At 45.4% G+C, this 18,729-nt stretch overlaps 1 protein-coding gene across 1 annotated transcript in view; it reads right to left on the bottom strand.

The window, feature by feature from the left end:
• LOC309354189 (transmembrane protease serine 11B-like protein) overlaps nucleotides 1–18,195 on the bottom strand; it is an 89,135-nt gene extending 70,940 nt beyond the window's left edge. The window contains exons 1-2 of the mRNA XM_081884213.1: nucleotides 17,683–18,195; nucleotides 3,624–3,763 (exon numbers count right to left, since the gene is read on the bottom strand). Of these exons, the coding sequence (XP_081740339.1) occupies nucleotides 3,624–3,763; nucleotides 17,683–17,840 (298 nt within the window). The 5' untranslated portion in view covers nucleotides 17,841–18,195. The remainder of the gene's footprint in view (nucleotides 1–3,623; nucleotides 3,764–17,682) is intronic.
• Between the last annotated feature and the right edge of the window lie 534 nt (nucleotides 18,196–18,729).

The following is an 18,729-nucleotide window of genomic DNA, read 5'->3' as shown; positions in this document are numbered from 1 at the left end:
CCCCGCTCCTCTACATGCAGCTGCTGGGTGACCTTGGGCCAGTCACACTTCTCTGAAGTCTCTCAGCCCCACTCACCTCACAGAGTGTTTGTTCCAGGGGAGGAAGGGAAAGGAGATTGTTAGCCGCTTTGAGACTCCTTCGGGTAGTGATAAAGCGGGATATCAAATCCAAACTCTTCTATCCACTGTGGCTGCTGCTGCTTTCCTGCTGACTGAGAAAAGCTGCTCTGCCTCAGTGCCAGGGGAAGGTAGTGCCACTGTGACTTGTGAGGGCAATCGGCTGCTCTGTTCTCCATCAGCGTGAGGGAAGGCAGCCCAGATCAGCAGCGCTATCGGCTGAGATCAGTGCCAGATTTATGTATAACAAGCTATAGCTTAGGCCCCCGCTCTCTTGGCCCCCCCCCAAAAAAAAATTAAAGGGAAAAATAAACTGGATGTACATTTCCAGAGGGGTGCAGGTGGCGCTGTGGTTAAACCACAGAGCCTAGGTTCGAATCCCCACAATGGGGTGAGCTCCCATTGCTCTACTCCTGCCAACCTAGCAGTTCGAAAGCACGTCACAGTGCAAGTAGATAAATAGGTCCCGCTCCAGCAGGAAGGTAAACAGTGTTTCCGTGTGCTGCTCTGGTTCACCAGAAGCGGCTTAATCATGCTGGCCACATGACCGCTGTCTGCGGACAAACACCAGCTCCCTCGGCCAATAAAGCGAGATGAGCGCTGCAACCCCAGAGTCGGCCATGACTGGACCTAATGGAAAGTGGTCCCTTTTACTCTTCTGGGAAGAAGAAGGAGGAAGAAAGACTGGGGTCCATCTTGGGCTAGTTGGCTGAAGGCTGGTTGGGAGAGATGTCTTCATCTCGATGGCTGCACTGCTGTAAGATCTGTAGCCCCCTCCACACAGACTGAAGGTGCAAATTGGTGAATAAACTGTATTTCTTAAAGCTACAACAGTCTCCGCTATGTGTCTCAATTCTCCAAAGGAGCACAGACCCTGTGTGAGTGCCTGGAATCCCCTTTACATTTCCAGAATATAAGATAAAAAAAAACAAATAAAATAAAGCCTACATACAGCAACAGTGTTTTTTGTTGTGTAGGCTCCTATTTGTTATGAGCAAATGGCTTTAGATACCTATTAGGTCCATAAATCACCACATAGCATATATTCAACACAAAAACCAGTGACAATTTGTTGTTCACAAAGGACAGCTGGACATATAAAGGGCCCCATTGCCTTCAGGAGCTGAGGGCCTCATCAAACCTAAATCAGGCCCTGGCTGAGATCATTGTACGATATCGGTGGTGCCTTGAAATTGGCTGCCCTGCTCTCCCTTGAGTGAGGAGAGGTATATTGCTGTGTATTGCAAGGTCAAAATTGTTAAAACGGTGTGATTTCAAAACCAATTTTGGCCAATATTGTGAAAAGCCACAAAGCGCTAAAACAGACCACAAAATTTGTGGTATTACCATGCAAAAATGGCAAAAAAGAGTATTTTTTGCTCTATAAGACTCACTTTTTCCCTCCTAAAAAGTAAGGGGAAATGTGTGTGCGTCTTATGGAGCAAATGTAGGCTGCGCAGCTATCCCAGAAGCCAGAACAGCAAGAGGGATTGCTGCTTCCACTGCGCAGCGATCCCTCTTGCTGTTCTGGCTTCTGAGATTCAGAATATTTTTTTTTCTTGTTTTCCTCCTGCAAAAACTCGGTGCATCTTGTGGTCTGGTGCGTCTTATAGAGCGAAAAATACGGTAGTTGGCAAGGGATGGGGCAATGGTGAAACCACTAATCGGGAACCAATACTATAAGCATGGTTTTCTACATCTCCTGTTGGTTCAGGAAAGCAGTCTTTCCTTGGTGAAGAGGATTCTGAGTGGCTGCTGAATTACTTGAACCCCTCAGTGACTCATAAATTGGCGCTTTTTGCACTGGTGGCAAGAAAGATTAGGAAGAAGGAACTGGGCAAAATTGCAGTAAATTGTAAGGCAGATTCGGAGGTATAATTTGAAACACACTGCGTATAGTAGTGGTGGCTCCCCATTTATAGTCTCGCTTGCCTTGCTTGGTTTTGTTGGTTTATGCAGAGTACAGTGGTACCTCGCAAGACGAAATTAATTCGTTCTGCGAGTTTTTTCGTCTTGCGAATTTTTTGTCTTGCGAAGCACGGATTCCCATAGGAATGCATTGAAAAAGAAAAAGGAAACAAGCTTGCAAGACGTTTTCGTCTTGCGAAGCAAGCCCATAGGGAAATTCGTCTTGCGAAGCAACTCAAAAAATGAAAAACTCTTTCGTCTTGCAAGTTTTTCGTCTTACGAGGCATTCGTCTTGTGAGGTACCACTGTATTCGCTCTATATGTAATTTCATTGATTGCACATGTATGGTTTTGTCATGGCCTTCGGCTGGCACAATAACCTTATTGAACTTAAATACGGTGAAATATGGCATGGATGGGTCAAGTTCCACCTGCATGTTCATCTTGCTATAAAAATTACACAGACACAAAGGCCTGTATGTCCTCCTTCTGAAAACTTAATGCTCCTTTGTCATGGAAGTTCATGGACCTGAAGGAGGAAGCTTGAAGAGTGATGCTCTTTCCGAGTTCCTCATATAACCCTCTGTGAATTTTTAAGGTTCAGACCAGCCCTTGAGCAGCTGAACAGAAAGTGGAGCAACTGAGAGAAAAGAAGGGAAAGGGGACTGATGTGGGAGACCAGTAGAGGGGGCAGGCAGAGTGACTAGGGGTGGAGTCAAGAGAAAGAAAAAAAGGCATCTATGTGTGCTCAGACACACTGAATGCAGTAAAAGAGATCCTAGTGGAATTGAATGATTTTTTTTATGGTTCCCTCCCCATAAAGGTAAAGGGACCCCTGACCATTAGGTCCAGTTGTGACCGACTCTGGGGTTGTGACACTCATCTCGCTTTATTGCCCGAGGGAGCCGGTGTACAGCTTCCGGGTCATGTGGCCAGCATGACTAAGCCGCTTCTGGCGAAACCAGAGCAGCACACAGAAATGTCGTTTAACTTCCCACTGGAGCGGTACCTATTTATCTACTTGCCCTTTGATGTGCTTTCGAACTGCAAGGTTGGCAGGAGCAGGGACTGAGCAACAGGAGCTCACCCCGTCGTGGGGATTCGAACTGCCAACCTTCTGATTGTTGTGGGTTTAACCCACAACGCCACCCACGTTGTGCCACCTGCATCCCTTTCCCTCCCCATAACCACTGTCAAGTTTGCCTCCATTCTCTGAATCATAAAAATCATGGATCTGATGCCTTCTTGCACTGCAAAGGTGCAAAAACATGAATCCAGGGCACAGATAGTTATGGATCCTCGTCGTTTTTACAAGCGATACTCACAAGAGCGCAGTCAAGACCACATGGATCACAACTGTGTTCTATTATTTGTTACTGGTATCTCCATACAAAAATCATGATGAGACCCATTAGGATCTGGGCCTTGGAGCAATGTTTTTGTGGGGTTGGCGAATACTAGACCTGTAGTATAATATTTACTTTGATCGCAGGAAACCATTTTGATTCTACTGGATCTGGTTTTTACCCAGACCCCATGGAAAAGTGACAGGTCCAATACTTTCATTCAGAAAGCAGCTCTACAAACACGATATTTACCATATTTTCTGTCTTGCGGAAAGTGTATGAAGTATACGAAGAGACCGATGGCGATAGCTGCTGCAATCGAAGCTCCCAGAATGATGAGAAGGATCTTCCATGGTTCAAAGTCTCTGTGTCTTCTGGCCGACTGCTGTGCTCTGAAAAAGTCAGCAAAATCATTCTATTTAATAAACAGAACCATTGTCCCAATCTTTTCTTTCTTCTTCGGTAGGCATCCGGAATTAAATTAAGCCTGTCTCATTTAAAGCACATGGCACACAGACGCACACTGCAAAGAATCCTGGGGACTAAAGTTTATTAAGAGTGCTGGCAACTGTAGCTGTGTGAGGAGTAAACTACAGCCCTCTGAAGCTTTTCGGAAAAGTCGCATGCTTTAAATGGGCACTGGCTGCTTTAGATGCATGGTGTGAATGTGACTTGAAAGTCCCATGGGCTGCAAGAAGATCCAACCTATCCATTCTGAAGGAAATCAGCCCTGAGTGCTCACTAGAAGGACAGATCCTGAAGCCGAGGCTCCAATACTTTGGCCACCTCATGAGAAGAGAAGACTCCCTGGAAAAGACCCTGATGTTGGGAAAGATGGAGGGCACAAGGAGAAGGGGACGACAGAGGACGAGATGGTTGGACAGTGTTCCCGAAGCTACCAACATGAGTTTGACCAAACTGCAGGAGGCAGTAGAAGACAGGCGTGCCTGGCGTGCTCTGGTCCATGGGGTCACGAAGAGTCGGACACGACTAAACAACAACAACATATGGGCTTTGTTTGCACATAATGCTACAGCTAAACCATGCAGTGGGGGAGGAAAGGGGGTGTGGTGGGTGTGGTCCGCCCCAGGTGTCCCCACTGAGGGGGGTGACAAAAATACGAGTTTAAAAAAAAATTGGGTTCATGAACTTTTTAGTTCAGTCAAGAAACGTAAAGAAATGCGGCTGGCACTGGGCACCACACCGCGGAGGCTGGCACTTACCGCGGGGCCTGCAGTGCGCACGAGCCAAGTGTCTCTCCTGGGAGTGACATGGTGGCTTGGGCACCTGCAGGTTCTGCGCTGCCTGAAACGGCAGTGTGGGACTTGCGTCTGCCCACCACCTCTCCCTCAGCTGCTCTATAGCCGAGGAGAGCTGAGGCTCCAATACTTTGGCCACCTCATGAGAAGAGAAGACTCCCTGGAAAAGACCCTGATGTTGGGAAAGATGGAGGGCACAAGGAGAAGGGGACGACAGAGGACCAGATGGCTGGACAGTGTTGTAGAAGCGACCAACATGAGTTTGACAAAACTGCGGGAGGCAGTGGAAGACAGGAGTGCCTGGCATGCTCTGGTCCATGGGGTCACGAAGAGTCAGACACGACTAAATGACTAAACAACAACAACAACAATGTGAATGTGACCAAGTCTCGAGTGTTGGAGGATAAATTACTTCCTTTAACCATGAAACTGACCTCAATAAGACTTCAAACTGTTACCTGTGTCATGTAGGGATTTAAACCGTGGATGTCGAGTGGAGAAAACCTAACAAGCACTCTGGGAAGGAGGGATACAACTAAAGACCCCTGCTTACAAAGGATCAGTCTTACAATAACCACAAATACAATATAATCGATTTACTTAATTAAAACATGCAACATCCGGTCCAAATAAAGCTCATCAGATTTGTGAATAAAAAACTTTTGGTACGTTAGCCATCTTCCAAGCAATGAACGCACGCTTGGAATCTCAAATTGAACTTTTAAGATATCAGCACAATTGTTGTGAATTGTATTTTCTGCCCCAGACTTTTCCCAAGGAGGTCAGGGATGTGTCCACAGTTCTTCTCTTTGAATCCTCGTTTATACACACAACCCTGCAATGTAGGTTGGGTTGCAAGAAGTCACCAGCTGATCCAAAGTCTCCAGTGAACTAATCTTTCCAGTTCTAGTTCAACTATACAGTGGTACCTCGGGTTACATACACTTCAGGTTACATACGCTTCAGGTTACAGACTCCGCTAACCCAGAAATATTACCTCGGGTTAAGAACTTTGCTTCAGGATGAGAACAGAAATCGTGCTCCGGCAGCGCGGCAGCAGCAGGAGGCCCCATTAGCTAAAGTGGTGCTTCAGGTTAAGAACAGTTTCAGATTAAGAACAGACCTCCGGAATGAATTAAGTTCTTAACCCGAGGTACTACTGTACAGTATACTACTCCAATAAACTCTACGTGGGGCTACCTTTAAAGGTGACCTGGAAACTGCAACTAATCCAGAATGCAGCAGCTGGACTGGTGACTGGGAGCGGCCGCCAGGACCATATAATTCCAGTCCTGAAAGATCTACACTGGCTCCCAGTACGTTTCTGAGCACAATTCAAAGTGTTGGTGCTGACCTTTACAGCCCTAAACGGCCTCAGTCCAGTATACCTGAAGGAGCGTCTCCACTCCCATCGTTCTGCCCGGACACTGAGGTCCAGCGCTGAGGGCCTTCTGGCAGTTCCCTCCTTGCGAGAAGTGGAGTTACAAGGAACCAGACAGAGGGCCTTCTCAGTAGTGGCACCCATTCTGTGGAACACCCTCCTGTCAGATGTCAAGGAAATAAACAACTATCTGACTTTAAGAAGACATCTGAAGGCAGCCCTGTTTAGGGAAGTTTTATCATGTTTTTAATATTCTGTTGGGAGTGTGGCTGGGGAGGCCCAGACACATGGACGGGGTATAAGTAATAAGTAATAAATTATTATTATTATTATTATTATTATTATTATTATTATTATTATTATATTGCACTGTCTCTTGGTCCGATGAAAAACTGCCACTACGGCGATAAAACACATGGCAAGCAGTCCTAGGTTTGATTGCAAAATAATAACTAGGTGACCTTGGGCAGCTACTGTCTCTCAACCTAACCTACCTCAAAGAATCATTACAAGGACAGAAGGGGAGAAAGAGAAATTGGAGAGGCATCCTGAGCTCCTTGAAGGTAAGAGCAGGATAAACACACAGAGAATCGGATTTGTTAACAGCGAACTCAATCTCCGAGTGTGGATCCTCATGTGGCCAAAACAGCACCATCCAGACACAAGACAGAGGTATCTGTAGGCTTCAGAAGACCCTGAGGTTTGCAGAAGTCCAAAATAAAAATAAAAAATAAAACCACATTTTCTAAGGGAGGGAGACACCCAAGAGGTGTGTGCCAATATCAGCCCTATGAGGACTGAGCATGCTCAGTGGTCACGGAATGCTGACTGATAGTAAGGGGAGGGGCACTGGCCCTACCATTAGGCAGGTGGAGGTAGCCAAAATAGTGAAACTATAGTGGAATATAGCATAAACAAACAAACAAACAATCTTTATTACAGTCCAGAGACCAATAAAACATTACAAATCAATACAGATATATAGCAGATATATATCTACAGATATATAGCATAAGTTTAGCACTCATTATGATATTATTTGCAAATGGGGTTGTTTTTACGGAAACCGAAAACATGGAAATGAGCGCCAAACGGGTGGCTATATTCCACTATCGTTCCAGAAGTGGCTCTTAAGTAGTGCGGAAGCTGAAATACCGTATTTTTCGCTCTATAAGACGTACCAGACCACAAGACGCACCTAGTTTTTGGAGGAGGAAAACAAGAAAAAAAATATTCTGAATCTCAGAAGCCAGAACAGCAAGAGGGATTGCTGTGCAGCGAAAGCAGCGATCCCTCTTCCTGTTCTGGCTTCTGGGATAGCTGCGCAGCCTGCATTCGCTCCATAAGACTCACACACATTTCCCCTTACTTTTTAGGAGGGAAAAAGTGAGTCTTATAGAGCAAAAAAATACGGTATAATGCAGAACCTAACAGGGAAGTGTCATGAAAACTGAATAAACTGCCGCGTGAATTCAGCCTGAATGCCAGTATAAGAAGCTGGGTGGTTATAGAATCATAGAATCATAGAGCTGGAAGGAGACCACAAGGGCCAATGAGGTCAACCCCCTGCCAAGCAGGAAACACCATCAGAGCACTCCTCACATATGGTTGTCAAGCCTCTGCTTAAAGACCTCCAAAGGAGGAGACTCCACCACACTCCTTGGCAGCAAATTCCACTGTCAAACAGCTCTTACTGTCAGGAAGTTCTTCCTAATGTTTAGGTGGAATCTTCTTTCTTGTAGTTTGGATCCATTGCTCCGTGTCCGCTTCTCTGGAGCAGCAGAAAACAACCTTTCTCCCTCCTCTATGTGACATCCTTTTGTATATTTGAACATGGCTATCATATCACCCCTTAACCTCCTCTTCTCCAGGCTAAACATGCCCAGCTCCCTTAGCCGTTCCTCATATGGCATTGTTTCCAGGCCTTTGACCATTTTGGTTGCCCTCCTCTGGACACATTCCAGTTTGTAGCTCTGAGTTATCTTTTTGCTGCATCAAACAAAATAAATTTTCTTAATCCTATGGCAGACATTGTTTACCTGCACCAAAAGTTCCTACTTAATTGTGACACCTTCAGTTTCCCCAAGCGGGAATGAGTTGGCATCCGGAAATAAATAAAGCCCTTTATTTCCAAACTAACTGCAAATGAGATTTTTAATTATTTTTAAACAATTGCCAATGCTACCTTTTATGGGGGGCTGTTTTGAATTCCATAATTTACCTATGCATTGTGTGAAGGAATTCTTTGTTTTGTCTGTCCAGAATCTTTCAGCATGCATCTTTGCTGGATGCCACTGAGTTCTAGTACTGAGAGAGGGAGAAAAACGTCTTCCAAGTCACTTTCTCCACAATATGCGTGGGACATTCAGGGATCATATCAGAAACTGGAATGGCTTCTGTAATTCCGGGACTCTCCCTGGGAAATTGGGACACTTGGAGGGGATGCAGTTCTTTGCAGCAGCTTGTATGGCGACTCCCCACTTCCAAAAATCCGAGGAGAGCTTCTCTGTGCAAAGTCGGAATCAGGGCCGGATTTAGGTTTGATCAGGCCCTCAGCTCCTGAAGGCAATGGGGCCCTTTATATGTCCAGCTGTCCTTTGTCAACAACAAATTGAAGCCATTTGCACATAACAAAATATGTATTTTATCAAGGTAATTTTTGAACTGACATATAGTTAAGAAGAAGTATTAAGGAAACTGCTTTTGCCATCTGCAGCGATCATGGAACCCAAGAAAGGACTCTGAAATCTGTTTTTTTTTTAGTTTTTTAAATAATATTTATTAAAGTTTTTAAAGTTAATACAATAAAAGAAAATCAAAAAGAAAAAATAACAAAAAATACAAAAATACAAAGTAGCTAAAAACACATAAAGTTCACAATACTTATTTTTCATTAACATATTTCCCTGACCTCCTCATACCTCCCTTTTTTGTATTCCAGTTCAAATTGTTCAAATTGTTAGCAAATCCTTATCGATAGGTTTTAACCTATTTCTATACCTTTTTCCCCCCCTATCACTTAAAACATTACAGCTGGAAACCACTTAATTTCTATCCGACATCATTCTAACATTCATTAATTTTACAATATTTCTGTAAATAGTCCTTGAATTTCTTCCAATCTTCTTCCGCCGACTCTTCTCCCTGGTCATGGATTCTGCCAGTCATTTCTGCCAATCCCATGTAGTCGATCATCTTCATCTGCCATTCTTCCAGAGTGGGTAAATCCTCTGTCTTCCAGTACTTTGCGATAAGTATTCTTGCTGCTGTTGTAGCATACATAAAAAAAGTTCTGTCCTTCTTTAACACCAATTGGCCGACCATGCCCAGGAGAAAGGCCTCTGGTTTCTTCAGGAAGGTATATTTAAATACCTTTTTCATTTCATTATAAATCATTTCCCAGAAAGCCTTAATCCTTGGGCACGTCCACCAAAGGTGAAAGAATGTACCTTCAAGGACTCTGAAATCTGAGGGAGGGAAGCTTAGAGAAGCTAAGGAACTGTTGTCATCTGCTGCTTTTATTGACTGATGGAGAGACACTGGGAAATGCAGCTCGCTGCTCAAACCTTTCCACTACCCCTGATGTTATTTGGTCGTGGGAATGTTGTATTGTGTTAAGCTGACTGTTCTGAACACCCCTAGGGTCAAATTTGGATCCTGGGTCAGGGGAAATTGCTCCGCTTTGACTTTTGGGTGGTGGAGGAGGGAAATACCTTTAAATGTTACAGTCGCTTTGCATACCAGAGACTAATTATTAGCCTGCTGAAATAAAAGATAAAACTCATGTTCGTTTTTGGCCCAGCCAATACCATCCAGCATAGATTTAATATACTGTTATGAGTTCTTGGGTGCTCAGTTTCTCAGGATGTTAGAATTTAATTAAGGCCTGGGATGTCAAAAGCTAATTAAGATAGGCTAGTTGACCCATGTCTGTATTTCAGCTGTGTACTAGATGCTCCTAATCCTCTGGAACCAACAAGTGTCAAAAGCTAATTAAGCCAGGACTAAGCCAGTGCGGAGATAGACTGGAGATAAGAAGCGATTAGGACAAGTAAGGATCAAGGACAAATCTCATTTGCAAATGAGTGGCCCTCCCTCCCTCTCTCAACTGAGAGTTAGTTTTAAAAAGTGAGGCTGGTGTTTTAGATGAGAGTTTATGATTGCAGTTGGGAGTTATGCAATGGAGATAGCAAAGAGCAATGTTTGTGAGCATTGGCTGAGTTCCCCAAGGCTGCCGTAGCACTGGGTGAAGCAAGGGTATTTTGGAGTGTGGTGCTGGGAAGTCCTCCATCATAGGCTCAGGTTGGATATATGGTAAAGGTAAAGGACCCCTGGATGATTAAGTCCAGTCAAAGGCGACTATAGGGTTGCGGTGCTCATCTCGCTTTCAGGCCGAGGGAGCCGGCGTTTGTTTGTCCACAGACAGCTTTCCGGGTCATGTGGCCAGCAGGACTAAACCATTTCTGGCGCAACGGAACACCGTGACGGAAACTAGAGTGTATGGAAATGCTGTTTACCTTCCCGCTTCAGTGCTACCTATTTATCTACTTGCACTGGTGTGCTTTCAAACTGCTTGGTTAGCAGGGGCTGGGGCAGAGCAACGGAAGCTCATCCCGTCGCAGGGATTCAAACCACCGACCTTCTGATTGGTAAACCTAAGAGGCTCAGTGGTTTAGACTACAATGCCACCCGCATCCCTTTATGTGTAAATAGGCCATATATCATAAAGACTACATAGTCTCCGCTGTACCTCATTTTCCAAAAGGAAGCATGGACCTAGGGGAATGCCTAGAATCCCAGAAATCTTGCACCGCTCAGAGACTGGGGTGGCATGTAAGAGTACCTTCTATTTGCTTCCCAGTTCTCTCCCAGTTCTTAGAGAAATGGAGGCCCACAGACAAGAGGCTGAATTACTGGATATGATTCTGCACTCTAGTGCCAAGTGCTGTCATTTGGACATGCCAGAATATTTCAATTATCCTCTGGGCCTTGCACAGTACTCTCTCTGTCTCCGCCTGTGTTATGTACTGAAGTTCTCACCCTGGGCCAGCAGGGGGATACTGTACATAGTTATGCAAATGAAGGATCGAAAAGTGACGTTCAATGATTGGATAGTTTTGTATGCAAATGAAGGATCGAAAAGTGACGTTCGGTGATTGGATAGTTTTAGAAAATGGCAACAGTTACAATTGTTCTGGAGCTCTATATAAGCAGGCTGACTCGAGCCCCTCAGCTTAGTTCTGTTCTGACATCTGAATAAAGAAGAGCTGTTTGAAGAATCACTGTGTCGTCTGCTATGTTCGCCCACAACTTAACACTGGCGACGAGGATGGGATTGATGGACACCAGAGCACAGCCAGATGCAGCCACCCTCTGAGCTGAATCACTGAGCTGAATCACTGCATCCGCCATGCCCTAACAGCACCCTTTCATCCATCCAGCAAGGGGCAAGCGGAGAGAATGGTGCACTCAGCAAAAGAGACACTGGCGCACCTGGACCGGGGAGACTGGCATGAGAGGGTCGCTGAATACTTGTTCGTGCAACACATCACCCCTCATGCGGCCACAGGGCGGAGTCCTGCTGAACTGCTTATGGGCCGCCACCTCCGGTAACTGCTCGACCGGCTGCACCCGGACTTTGCCGTGGCCGAACCCTCAGGCTGTGCCAACATGCCACGGTCATTTGTTCCAGGAAACCAGGTCTTTGCCCGGAACTATGTGGAGGACATTACTTGGGTGCCAGCCACAGTAGTGGGAGTCACTGGACCTCACTCGTACCAGGTGGCACTCGAAGACGGACGCTTGTGGCGCCGGCACATAAACCAGCTTAGGTGCAGGGTTGGGGACTTGGACACTACTGTGGTGCCCCCAACTGCGCTTGTGGCTCCGGAAGAGACACTTACAGATGGCGAGGCTTCACCTACACCTCCCTCGCAAACTGCCAGCGTGGAGCCGAACCAAGCCACTTCAGAGGGTTTGCCAGACTTACCACAGGCTCAGACCACTGCACTTCTGGAGGCTCCACCCACAGCAGCGGATCCAGGGGATTTGGTTTCAATGCCACCTAGGGTCACACCACAGCCTCAGCAAGAATTGTGTGGTCCCCCGGACTTGGCTACCAGTCCCCAGCAGTCTGGCAGAGTTTCAAAGCGCCCAATTTATTTAAAGGACTAATGTAACCGATATGCTTTTGTGCCTAATTGAACCATTACGTGTAGTGCTGTATATAAGGAAACCATTACGATTGTAACTAACGCCTTAGCTCGGTGGGGAGGGGTGTTATGTAGTGAAGTTCTCACCCTGGGCCAGCGGGGGATACTGTAGATAGTTATGCAAATGAAGGATCGAAAAGTGACGTTCAATGATTGGATAGTTTTGTATGCAAATGAAGGATCGAAAAGTGTCGTTCAGTGATTGGATAGTTTTAGAAAATGGCAACAGTTACAATTGTTCTGGAGCTCTATATAAGCAGGCTGACTGAGCCCCTCAGCTTAGTTCTGTTCTGACATCTGAATAAAGAAGAGCTGTTTGAAGAATCGCTGGGTCGTCTGCTATGTTCGCCCACAACTTAACAGCCTGACAGTGCAAAAGCAAAAAAAAAAGGAAGCACTTGGGGGCGGGGAGCAATATCTATAGTAATAAGACTTCTGTAGCCCAAGGGAGCAACATAACCCTGTTGCTACATGTAAGCAGTACATGTCTGCAGTTTTGCTTACAGGAATTAACAAGTAAGAAGCAATAGCAGGAGAGCGCTAGCTGTAGTTTAGCTGGTGAGTAAATCCAACCAAAAAGACATCTGATAGGTTGATGACTGTGTTGGTGTATGAAATAACAGAAAACAGAAAACATATTCTCTTGTGCAGTATGTCACCTCGAGCCGACCTGCAGCTCTGCGTTACCTTCTCTGCCAATGCTGCCTTCCACATTCTGTCATTCCAACCAGTGCCGGATTTATGTACAGAGGTACCTCGGGTTACATATGCTTCAGGTTACAGGCGCTTCAGGTTACAGACTCCGCTAACCCAGAAATAGTACCTTGGGTTAAGAACTTTGCTTCAGGATGAGAACAGAAATCGTGCTCCGGCGGCGCGGCAACAGCAGAAGGCCCCATTAGCTAAAGTGGTGCTTCAGGTTAAGAACAGTTTCAGGTTAAGAACAGACCTCCGGAACGAATTAAGTACGTAACCAGAGGTACCACTGTATAAGCTAAACAAGCTATAGCTTAGGGCCCCACTCTCTTGGGGGCCCCAAAAAAAATTAAAGGGAAAAAAACCCAGATGTACATTTCCAAAATATAAGATAAAAAACAAATAAAATAAAACCTACATACAGCATCAGTGTTTTGTGTTGTGTAGGCTCCTATGATATGTAAGTGATGGGCCCCGCCTGCTAGCCTGCTCCCTAAAATATCACTGGTTTGCTCATCTCTATATATAGGGTGCCTACATTCTGCATGGACTGGTTATTTTGTTATGTGCAAATAGCTTTAGATGTTAGGATTTTTATCTATCCGAGCTGCTCCAGCGAGTGGTACTGATTGTATACATCATATGAGTGTCTGAGAGAGCGTGAGAAAGGAAGTCTGTACAGTCATACCTTGGGATAAATACGCTTCAGGTTGAGCACTTTCGGGTAGCACTCCACGGCGACCCGGAAGTAACAGAGTGCGTTACTTCCGGGTTTCGCTGCTCGCGCATGCGCAGACGCTCAAAATGACGTTACGCGCATGCGCAGAAGCGGCAAAACGCGACCCGCCCACGCGCAGACTTTCTGTCGTGTCTTACGTTCTGTTCGGGATGCAAACGGGGCTCTGGAAAGGATCCTGTTCGCATCCCGAGGCACCACTGTATTATCTCTTCCTTCCTGAGTACTATTGGAAGTTAGTTTCACTTCTGTGTGTGTCACAGTTTTGTACTGGTGTTCAGAGAGCACAGACGTACTGGTGGAGTCTCTGTATATAAGACTGTAAATAAAGTAGTTTAGAACTACAATTGAGTCTTTCTTCTGCTATGATATGCCAGAGAACTGGTGTGCTCTTTTCAGGAGAGAAGGGTCGCTTATTACCGGTCTCTCTAGACCGAAGAAGATATACAGCCAGAGAGGGCCACCAGAGAGATGCTCCGAAGACTTGAGAAGTTGGCAGCCTTCCCAGGTGTTTTTCCAGCATACCTATTAGGTCCATAAATTGCCACATAGCATATATTCAACACAAAAAACAGTGACAATTTGTTGTTGACAAAGGACAGCTGGACATATAAAGGGCCCCATTGCCTTCAGGAGCTGAGGGCCTCATCAAACCTAAATCTGGCCCTGAAGCCATGACTGTTTAAAGTGGCATGGTACTGCTTTAAATGCACAGTGCGGATGGATAAAGAGGATTTGGCACATGACGGCACAATGCTCCTCTTGTGCTGGACTCTGCTTCGCCACCCTCCCAGAAGACCTGAAAATGCCTGGTAATTCTAGACATCAAAAAAACCCCAAACTCCTGAGATTCACCAGAGCTGCTCCCCCCACCCCACCCCGAATGACACATTTTGTGTGCAAAGCCCACCCAGGAACCAGAATGTTTGGTTTCAGGACTTGGCAACTCCCGTTTGCTTACATACTTGGAGGCAACGAAAAGTGTGCCACAATCCTACGATGTCTTGCTCAAGAGCAATCTCTGCAACTTGCACCACCTGCCAGCCTTCTGCTTGAAATCATTTCCAGTGCCTTTAACAGCTTCAGGACAGGAGGACAGACAGCCGATTAAAGTCTTTCCTTATCACTGCATGCTCAGGCTGGAGAGAGAGCCTTCGCCTGCTGAACTCCTGTCACTTCCCCCTTAAAAGCACCGATCCCCAGATGAGGTTAAAAGTCGACCACCTCGCAGGAAGGAGCATTAAACGACAGGAATGGCCTGGAGGATTTGTTTTCTGGGAACAGAAGCTGAACTTACTGGGGGGGAAAGAAGAGGGTTTTAATTTGGAAGAGAGCATTTGTGTGGGCAAACATCCAAAGGGCACCATTGCAGCCTGGCAATGAAAACGGTGGCATTCACCTAGTGTATGGGTGTAACTGGTAAAGCAGCACAACTTGTGCCAATTTTCCATTTAGTGGGTGGGTGAAAAAATATATGACTGTAAATTGCAGCAGCAGCTCAAGGTTGTACAGCAGGAAAAGTAGCAAGCCGGAGGATGAGACAGAGAGCTGGGCCCCCAACCTGTCCTTTGGCTTGCTTGATGCAGTTCCAGGATGCTTGCTTAAAGTTGAAAGAGTTGGGAAGAAATGTTAAGCATGTGTATCTACGTGCTTGAACTTTACAAAAAGAAGATTCCAGTTTCAGAGGAGAAGTGAGGCTATAGTGTCCATTATTATTATTTTTTGTTGTTGTTTAGTCGTTTAGTCGTGTCCGACTCTTCATGACCCCATGGACCAGAGCACACCAGGCACTCCTGTCTTCCACTGCCCCCCACAGTTTGGTCAAACCCATGCTGGTAGCTTCGAGAACACTGTCCAACCATCTCGTCCTCTGTTGTCCCCTTCTGCTTGTGCCCTCCATCTTTCCCAACATCAGGGTCTTTTCCAGGGAGTCTTCTCTTCTCATGAGGTGGCCAAAGTATTGGAGTCTCAGCTTCACAATCTGTCCTTCCAGTGAGCACTCAGGGCTGATTTCCTTCAGAATGGAGAGGTCTGATCTTCTTGGAGTCCATGGGACTCTCCAGAGTCTCCTCCAGCACCATAATTCAAAAGCATCAATTCTTTGGTGATCAGCCTTCTTTATGGTCCAGCTCTCACTTCCATACATCACTACTGGGAAAACCATAGCTTGAACTATATGGACCTTTGTTGGCAAAGTGATGTCTCTGCTTTTTAAGATGCTGTCTAGGTTTGTCATTACTTTCCTCCCAAGAAGCAGGCGTCTTTTAATTTTGTGAAGAAGAAGTATATTAATGGTGAAATACAATTAAGAAGAAGTATATTTTGGGGGGGGGGGGAGGCCCAAGAGAATGGGGCCCTAAGCTATAGCTTGTTTAGCTTATACGTAAATCCAGCACTGCATGGCTTTCCCTCAAAGAATCCCAAGAGCTGTCGTTTCTTAGCAGTGCTGAGGCTTGTTAGAAGACCTCCATTCGCCCTGAGAGAGCTACAGTTCCCAGAGTCCCCTAGGAAGGAGGATTGAGCCACGACTAACTGAGCCACTCTGGGTTGCTCCCTTCTCTTTCCCCACCCTGACCCAGACTCGGTGCCTTTAAAAGTTGGAAACCATCTGGACTTAGTGGAGGAACGGGAAATCCACACAGGATTATTATACTTGTTACCGGCTTAAGGAGATTAACAGAAGAGATCGTAAAGGAAAAAGAGAAATTATATGAATAAGATATGATGTGGAAACACCAAGATAAGACTGGATAGAATTATGAACTTTATTTGGACTGATTGGGACTGATTTGGACATTAACGCAGTAAGAAGAAGATGATCTGAATCCCCCTTTGGATCTTGAAGTATGGGTTCCCCCAACAAAATTTAAAAATTTGGCTTAGTAATTTGGAATTTATGCGATGTGATTTAATTTGATGTGATTGGCCAGTTAATAAATTTTTTAAATAAAAATAAAAATAAACGTTTGTATGTGTTTGTGTGTGCACACACACCAAACCACATTAGGTAAGTTTTAATTCTCTAATCCAGAGACTTCCTAAGTCAGAGGGCATACAGCAGAGTTTAAAATTTCCATACAACCAGTGGATAAATAAATGGGGATTCAGCATGAACTCAGAGTCACCCTGAAAACTGAGCTCTCTGTCACTTTTTTCCAATTAAAAGTACTCACAGTGCATCTAAAACAATGTCAAGTTACCACCTTTGCTCCGTGGGGATTGATCTTTAAAGTACTGACTCTGAAACAGACCTGATGAAATCAGACCTTGCTATTCCCCTCTCTTTCACCTGATGAGAGCTGTTCTCCTACTCCAATAAGTCTTACCTCCGACTTCTTACTCTGATGAAGATACATCTATTCTTTCTTATCTCCGCTCTTGCAAACAATGTCTTCTGTTAAATTTGCATTACCAAAGAATAGCTCAAATAAGGTCTTATCCACTCTTACCTTTCACCCCACGCTTTCCAGGCACGGGTAAGCGCTTTAAAGCTCCGTGTCCAAATGACATTCTTTTTTTGCCCCGGAGGCTTCCGTATGAAAACCTGCTCTTTAAAGTTGAAGCACTACAAACAGCAATTTGAGTTTTCTGTGGATCGCCATTTGCTCCAATTCAGCTGTAAAGAGTGAGTTTTTGCGAGGAAAGCTCCAGGGCAAGAAGCAGAAGAAAGCCCTAAGAGATGTTTGGATTATAATGAGAGAATATGGGTACAGAGTATTCTACTTCTAAAATTCTAACCCTGTCCTGTTTAGAAAATAAGCAGAAATCTGGCGTGTAGTTGCAGATTCTTCCATCACACTGGGGCAATTATTTGGTTAAAAAACAACAACCCCTGCTCAACTGTATCTTGGTGGAGGTACAGACACCCTTTTTTTATGCCAGAACTTTATAAACTGGGACTAGAGGAAAGCAGATGATCAGGAGCCCCTCTCCCCATGGGATCCACTCTGAATTTGCAAGCCCAAAGTTCATGTAAACAGCATTCTTCAAAGCAATTAACAAATCAGACAGAGCTCAGGTTACTTACCCCTGCAGGCCCCAGAGATTGTAGTCCTCATAGCCAAGGTGGGTTCCAGACCCAGTTTGGAATAAACCATCCACGCTCCGAGAACGTTTCTGAAATATGGAGCTCTTGCACCGACTGGTGTGACAGGCAGGGTAGATTGTGAATGGAAGGTCCTTCATGGGGATGTCTGTGGTGCAACACCCAGCCGTGTGTGGAAATGCAAGCTGTGGGTGAGCCAAAGAGTAAAACAAAACTCCAGGGAGATGTCAGCATGAAGGATTAGACTCTGTCCTTCGGAGAAGCACCATGGAAAATCAGGAGATCAGTCAAGGCAGCCACACCAGCCACAGCTTCCAGATTTCCCAAGGTAGAAACGTGCCACCAGCTCTGTGTTTTATAAGCTATCGCTCTCTGAGGAGATTTTCCGTCACCATTGCTCCTTCCTTTTCCTTCTTCCGGGGATGCCGGATAAAATAAGCAAGCAATGTGAATACAGTCCAGTTGTCTCCAGTTGCTCACTCCTCCACAGATAGTCTTATGTCGTTCCTATTGCAGCTCTATGTATCTGATCTCCTAATTATGTGTTAGGCTCTCCAGACTGGGAGCCTCCTATGGGAGGTGCTTCCTATTCCACAGGGCCACCTTCCCATTCATTTTAGCCCCTTTTAGGAGGGAGGTGCTGAAATCCAGAACTTTGAACCACGTGGCCTCCCCTCTAAGATAGCTTCTGCCCTCAGGTGCGGCAGAAGCTACTGCCCCATTTTCAGCGTTGGAAATGAGATTCACCTGCAGATCCAATCATCTTCTATTCATTGAATGAGGGCGCCATCTTGCCCTCCATTTCAGGCAGCAAAGGTTACTGAGCCAACCCTGGGAGTTCTTTTTTGAAGCTATCTGGATGTGTGTATTTGCCTACATAAAGAGCCCGGAGCAAATGGGAGAGTCCAGAAAGAGGAATATGAGGAGAGAAGTGCGGTATTTAATCAGCTACAATATGCTTAACTGGACGTTGAAGAGATTTAGCAGGAAAAGTGTCTTTATCAGCTTTATTCCATTTGCTTTTTTATT

The sequence above is a fragment of the Podarcis melisellensis genome, assembly GCF_964234715.1.
Source record: "Podarcis melisellensis genome assembly, chromosome: 13".
Taxonomy (NCBI): domain Eukaryota; kingdom Metazoa; phylum Chordata; class Lepidosauria; order Squamata; family Lacertidae; genus Podarcis; species Podarcis melisellensis.
The sequence above is the reverse complement of the archived record's forward strand: the minus strand, read 5'-3'. Positions and strand labels throughout refer to the sequence as shown.